Genomic DNA, 7,372 nt, shown 5'->3' with positions numbered 1-7,372 from the left:
CTCTAGTCGCTTGGAGCTCCAACTCTTCCCGCTGCAGCCGCAGGCATTCCTCCTTCTTCTCGGCGAGAGCCACGTAATCCCCCGTTGTGGGGGGTCGTCCCCTCCTCGCCGCAGCACTGGTGTTCGTGATTGTGGGTGGCAGAGAGAAAACCGACCCGTCTGATTCCTCCTCGCTGTCCTCCACCCGGCGCCAGAATCCTCTGTCCGATGCAGCAGAGGATGCCTCGCTGCCCCTGGAGGTTCCAGCCGAAAGAAGTTGCGCCCTCCTGCTACGTTGGGGAGCCGCGAAGCCACCGCGTCCCGGCTACGCCGCTTCCCCATCCCTCGTTGTTCTATGAGTGTCAGGTTCCCTTGCCTGTGTCATCGTATTTTCGTCCCGTCCTGAGTTTTTTGTTGAGTTTGAAGAATTATCCATATTCGTCCCACGAGTAGGTCGGAACCTAGGTCCACCCAGGCAGAGCCGCCTTACCTGGGTAAGGCAGGTACACCCGGGGGGTCGCCAGGTACCCTGGAGTTGGTCGCTAGTGACTGGTGCACCCAACAGCTACCCCTGGCGCTAACTCCAGGGGCACCCTCCTCACCGCATGCCGCAGCTTGGGGCTAGGGATTTTTGAAGAGATTGTCATCCTCGCAGGCCGGCCGGTTAAGGCAAGCCTCCCGTTCCAGCGAAACGTGACCATTGGATTACGGTATAATTGCTAGGGCACTCCGGGTTCGCTACCCGCACGAGATCGCCACGCAGCCTGGCCCCTGGAGAACTAAAAGACGCCGCTGCAACCTTCATCGCCTCTCAGCCCTGGGCCTTACCGGCATGGTAGTACCTTCCAGAGTCCAAGGGCCGTGGCCCAAGGACCCCGCCGGCATCACCCCAAGTCCTTGCGGCTATTCCAGCGGCAGCGAGCACCCCCCTTTCAGTCGCCTTGTACGACAATCAGGGGTTACCGTGTCTATATTCTATTCCCCAGTCACAGGGAAGGTTTTAATGGGTTTTCCTTCCCTTGGTATTTGGTCCGCGGGAGCTATTTCGCTCCTACCCTCCATGCAATCCGAAAAGTGCATGGAAAGCATTCCCCTATCCGCCACCTGGGGACGCGCCACGTCGGAGTATCACCTCCCCGCCTATCCCGGAATACCAGGTAGGTTCGTGGATCCTTTTTTGAAGTGAAAACTTCTTTAGGCGTGTTGAGCGATTTTCGGTAGGGGAAAATTTTATGGGTTCGCGTCACCGACATGCTCGAAATGACGATCTACTGCTCTGGTACCAGACTGGCGTACGCGCTATAAGGGTAACGTGTTGTGTTAAATAAAGTTAAATTGACTATGTGGAAAGTATCAATATTTGTGTTTAAAAATTTGATATTATTTATTTGTTGGTTTTTTAATATTTAACCGGTAATTATTTAGATTACAGACAGTAACTCCGATTTCGATGATTTTTAAAAATGTTGTAGAAGTCAACATTTTGAACAACTTTTTCCTATACATATAACCGCCGCTCGGCCTTAGTTTTCAAGATATTTTCAAAAAACTGTCGAAACTAATACATTGAATTCTGCCTGTCGTGTGCGTCCGTGTACTTCTTACGCGTCAGTGTGCGATCGCTGCTTTTTTATTGTTTTTGCAGGCAGCAGCACGGTGACCGACACCAATATATGTATATATTCATATATAACGGGTGGGCTTAAAAATTAAATTTAACTAATTTTAATGATTTTAAATCGCACTATGTGCATCTGGTTGCCTGACGGCGACCAGAATATCGCTTTAGTCTAACCTAACCTAATTCACTGGTTAGGTAGATTAGATTAGGTCAGGTTAGGCTATATTAAATTCCCGGCTGCCGTTAGGCAGCCAGCACACACAAGTCCAAATAAAAAATGTTTAAATATTCGTATAATTTCATTTTGTATTATCTAGCTACGACACGTCGAAGTGCAGAAGTACACAAGGTATATGTTGATCATCAGTCGTCATGCCGTTGCCTGCAAAAACAGTAGAAAAGCGACGATCGCACACTAATGCGTAAGATGTAACACGGTCGTAGACGAACAGGCAGAATTCAATGCATTAGTTTCGACAGTTTTTCAAAAATATCTCAAAAACTAAGGTCGAGCGGCGGTTATATGTATAGGAAAAACTTGTTCAAAATTTACACGATATTTATATAAATTTCAATCAAACATTTTTGTTTCTTATCTAGTTACCATAAGCCTATTGTATCCTTCTTAGAATAAAAATGCATATAATTGTTGCTCGTAGTGCTGATAGATGTGAGAACCAGACTAATGTTAATAATCTTAATTTACAAATTATGAACTTTAAATTTTTGATACTACAATTAATTTGAAAATTCAAAAAAAGCCACTGTTATTTCATATTTTAAGTTTTCACTTCTGTCGACAGTCCATGACTGTTTTCCATTTTTTTTTTTTTTTCGTGGGGGAAATCTTCCAAAGAAACCCCCAGTCCCCCTGGGGAGGGGCTGGGGGTAGAGCCAGATTTTTACCGGCTAAAACCCCCACAGTGACCTGCACAGGGCTGTGGTGAGGGCCCCGGGACCTCTAAGGAACAACACCGGGACCCCCCAACCCATGCCGCGTTGGCGCCCCTTGCTCGGGAGAGGGTCTAGCTTTGGCCCTGCCCCTACGTACCAAACTCCGCCGCCATCGGGGGCTACACCCGATGACGGCACTCCTCGGGCCGTGTGCAATAGGGACCGAGGCCCCAGCCCCGGCCACCTGCGGCCCAGCGATTCCACAAAGGAGCCGCTAGAGGGGCAAGCCTCTCCCCCATCCAGACCCCCTGGGGGGATCGCCCCCCCCCCACTACATCTACCTTGGGGGGGATGCCGAAGCTCCCCCCAGGATTATCAAGGCCCACCGCCCCGTCCTCCTCAGCTTACTGTGGCGTCGGGGGGCCTCCCCCTGCGGCGCCGTCTCCTGCGGGCGGGATCGGGGTCGGCTCTCTGACGACCCCGCTCCGTCTCATTCTTCAAGGCGATGACCTCCTAACAGAAGGAGGTCATCGCCCTCCACTGATCCTCGCCGGCGAGCATATTTCTCACCACGCCCGCCGGCGAGCATATTTCTCACTACGCTCGCCGGCGAGAGATCCACCCCCAACTCGCATCGCAGGGCATGACGGGCCCGCGCAAACACTGGAGAGTGCTCCAGTGTGTGTTGTGCAGAGTCCCGCCCCGCCCCGCAGTGGTGGCATATAGCCGTCGCCACGCTACGAATCCGGCACAGGAAGTCACCAAAGCAACCATGCCCGGTGAGCACCTGTGTGGTCCGGAAGGTGATCCGACCAAAGCCGCGGTCCCGCCATTTCTTGATGACGGGCAGGATCGCCCCGACCGCTCGCTGGCCGGCGACGCCACTCGCGATTATCTCACGACGCCACCGGTCCAGGCCATCCTGTCGGGCCTGGCACCTCCATTCCCGTTCGACCGCCTGCTCTGGCGGGTCTTCTGCAGCCTGGCGGAGGCCGCGCAAACGCCAGAAGATCGTGGCGCAGGCCTCCGCCTCGTACTTGAAAGGTACGAGACCCTCCAGAGTCATCGCCGCCACGTGGGAGACCGTGCGGTATCCCCTCACGACCCTGATGGCCATCCTCCTTTCCACTCGCCGCAGCATAGCTTGGTTGCGGCGAGAAGCCATCAGGGCCTCCGCCCATATGGGCGACCCATACAGGGCCACGCTCCGCACGATCCCCGTATAAAGGCGGCGAACCTTCTCGCTTGGCCCCCCGATATTGGGCAGCACCAGCCCAAGGGCGTTTGCTACCACGTCTAATCGGGGGGCAAGACGGTCGAAATGCCTTTCGAAGTGTCAGTGGCTGTCCAGGTGGAGGCCAAGATACTTGAACCCTTCACCCACCTGGACCCTGGTGTCACCTACCCGGATCCAAGACTGCGGCGGCGGTGCAACCCCACGCCGAGGCGAGTACAACCACATCGCCTCGGTCTTGTGGGGCGCTATCTGTAGCCCTAGCCTCCGGATCGCCGCTGCGACGGCAGCCACGCCAGTCTCCGCTAGACGACTGGTCCTGCCCCAGTCCCGGTCGGTGGCAAACACGTGTGTGTCATCTGCAAAGCACGTAATGCTCACACCGTCCGGGACCACGACCCGCGAAGCTGGGTTGTACCCCACGTTCCACAAATGGGGGCCCCAAACGGGACCCCTAGGGTACACCCTCATCGACGTCCCTCCGATAGACACGTCCGTCCCGGCCCACATACTCGATGAATCTACCCCGTAGGTAGTCCTCGATCATCCTTCTATACCTGTTTTCACGAGAGAGCATAACTGAGCCGCGCAGGTTGAAGATGGTGGGGGAACTCAGCGAGCCTCGTAACTCCCACTCCGCTACTCGCTTCCCACTTCGCTAACCGCGAGTTCAATATACGGGGTGGAACAATAGTACGGTGGAGTAGACAGAATATGTGAATAAAAAACTGCGCGTTTGCAAACGTACAATCTGTATATATATGTTTAATACTTCTACACAAATGTCAATATGTACAGTATATATACATAAAATGTACATATTTACATAATATGTACATATTTACATAACATTTACATATTTACATTATATACAGTTGATATATAGAGTATATATACATAATATTTACATATTTACAAAATTCAATTATTATATGGCTGGTGGGTAAAGGGGAAAAGGTACAGCCCCATTAATGGAGCAGTAGGGCCATGAAGTATTACGCCTTCCCCCTTACCTATATACTACTAAATGCTATAACTTATACATTATATACAATATTTATACGTTGCTTTCAATATCGCTGTCAATATCGCTTTCGGATTCGGATGGGTGCTCCCACTCCTCACCTTCATCCAAAATTTCATCTGTAATATTGTTCAACTGTCGTACCCTATCCTCCTCCTTTATCGTATGGCGAATAAAATTCTGCCACGACTCGGCCGAAACATTTTCGATGGCTTCATGTAATAGTTTTTGGACGTCGGATAGTTTGTAAGTGGTATTTCGCGCTCTCACGTAATCTTTAACGCTTGCCCATGCTAACTCAATGGGGTTTAGTTCACAATGGTAAGGGGGAAGGCGTAATACTTCATGGCCATGTAGTTTGGCATATTCATCAATAACATAATTATTTTCGCGCTTATATTTGCACGTGAGATCTAACAATTGTGCCTTTACATAATGGGGCTGTACTGTTTCCCCCTTACCCACCAGCCATGAAATGATAGCGTTTTTCTTCCAACTCATATTGGGGTATTTTTCAACTTTAACGCTGTGGTAGGGAGCATTGTCCATTACAATAACTGCCCCATCTCGTAGCTTGGGCATCAAAGTTCTAAACCAATCGAAAAATGTTTCGCCGTTCATCTCGTCGTGGTAGTCAGCAGTATTTTTCTTCGACTCGAAACAGAGGAGGCCTTCGGGTACAAACCCATCTGCAGACCCTATGTGGGCTACTATTAGCCTCTTCCCTCTGTTGGCCGGTGGCGGGATACCTGTTGTTAGACCCCTCTCAGCTGCGTTTTTGGGGCTGGTGACGGATGTATCCACCCAAAGTTTGCGCCTGACATCACCCGCATTTACCCAGGTCTCATCGAGGTAATAAATGGGTCGTCCTTCTGAGCGATAGTTATCAATTGCAAAGACGTATTTTTGGCGCCACGACACGATGTATTCCTTATCAATCATGGCGCTATTGCGCCCACGAACAATATATTTAAATTCCATCCGTTTCAACAGCCGGTATAGGGACGAGTACGTGAAGGGTGGTAAATTCGCGTCCTCATTTACGCGAGTTAAAATCTTCCTCACGTTCGGAATTTCCTTATTTAACCAGAATTCGTGCACCTTCCTGCGTATCGCAAGAATATCGCTCTCCGACGTTTTTTCCAAGACGTTGCACCGTATTTTCCTTTTGTTGGGCGAGCTCACATCTCCCGTGGCTTTAAACTCGGCGATAGTTTTTGAAATTGTTAGTTGTCCAATTCCAAGCTTTTGTGAAATTAATTTCACCAGGGGCCTATACCTGTAAGGGTGGCAGAAAAAAAAAAATTATTACGCTGGATTTTGGGTATTTATGTCTATGCCTACCAATAATTTTACTTACCTCAATTCTGGGTCTTCCATCTTCATATTCTTATATAAATTTATAATCATCCTTCGTTGGCCAGATCCAACGAACTACAAAAAGAACCGTTCTGTACACGTGACTAAACCACACATATTATATATATTGTAGAATGTAAGCTGAGAATGTTTGGGTCGAGCGATAGTTGGAGTGACCGAAGTGTGAAGAAAGAGTGTTTAGACCGAGTGACAGTTTCTACGAATCGAGATGCGTAAGGAGGTATGAAAGACGGGAGCGAAGCGAAATCAGGGCTTTTGCTTTTCTCTCCCCTGTAAGAGCAAATGTGAAGGAGTAAAATAAAGAAATAGGACATAGCAAAATAAAGCACTACTTATATAATATCCCGTACAATATTCATAACGCGAGCTTACCTTTCCCGAAGGATTTCTCCTTGGTGGAGACTCGGTAGACGGGCCAGCAACCCCCTCCATTTCACACACGTTTTTACGAATAAACCCGAATACAATAAAATAATAAATATGAAATATAAAAGAAACCCAAAACGATTAAATAAGAAATACAAAATATAAAACAAACCCAATACAATAAAATAATAAATATGAAATATAAAAGAAACCCAAAACGATTAAATAAGAAATATAAAATATAAAATAAACCCAATACAATAAAATAAGAAATATGAAATATAAAAGAAACACAATATAATAAAATAAGAAATATAAAAAAAACACAATACAATAAAAACGAAATATGAAATATAAAATATAGGACAAAATATGCTGTTGCTACCCGTTACACACTCCAAATGATGCGCTGTCGCGTAGATGCACCGCGTGGAGGCGCCTCAGCGACGCTATGCGCAAGCGTATGGGAGTGGGAGTATGACCAATCAGGGCGAAGATGCGCACGAAAGAACGAAAACTGGTCGTTTCGCAGTTATGCTCTCTCGTGAAAACAAGTGTAAGTACTGGGGGCACTTCATGTTCAGCGAGTGTCCCCAGTATCACCCCATGGGGCAGGGTGTTAAAGGCGTTCACTATGTCGAGTGAAACGCCCAACCCCACCCCGCCCCGAGACGTGGCCGAGTCGCATTGGGAGCGCAGCGAGTAGATCGCATCGATGGTGCTGCGCCCCCATCTTAAACCGTACTGCGACCCGGCCAGGTCAGGGTCTACCCGGGATAGGTGCTCGGCGAGGCGGTCAGCTATAACGCTTTCTAAAAGCTTACCGACCTCGTCAAGCAAAACTATGGGCCGGTACACGGAGGGACACTCCGCG

At 49.0% G+C, this 7,372-nt stretch overlaps 1 protein-coding gene across 1 annotated transcript; it reads right to left on the bottom strand.

Moving 5' to 3' along the window:
• Nucleotides 1-4,785: 4,785 nt before the first annotated feature.
• Nucleotides 4,786-6,138, bottom strand: LOC114881235. Its single transcript, XM_029197960.2, has 2 exons — nucleotides 6,113-6,138; nucleotides 4,786-6,031 (listed from the first exon to the last, which is right to left on the bottom strand). The coding sequence occupies exons 1-2, from the start codon at nucleotides 6,136-6,138 to the stop codon at nucleotides 4,786-4,788; spliced, it is 1,272 nt and encodes a 423-aa protein (XP_029053793.2).
• Between the last annotated feature and the right edge of the window lie 1,234 nt (nucleotides 6,139-7,372).

This window comes from Osmia bicornis, chromosome 4 (assembly GCF_907164935.1).
Source record: "Osmia bicornis bicornis chromosome 4, iOsmBic2.1, whole genome shotgun sequence".
NCBI lineage: Eukaryota > Metazoa > Arthropoda > Insecta > Hymenoptera > Megachilidae > Osmia > Osmia bicornis.
The sequence above is the reverse complement of the archived record's forward strand: the minus strand, read 5'-3'. Positions and strand labels throughout refer to the sequence as shown.

Coding starts and splice junctions, on each gene's coding strand:
- LOC114881235 (XM_029197960.2), bottom strand. CDS start 6,138: ATGAAGATGGAAGACCCAGAATTGAG. Junction 6,032..6,112: donor ATGGAAGACCCAGAATTGAG/GTAAGTAAAATT, acceptor CCACCCTTACAG/GTATAGGCCCCTGGTGAAAT.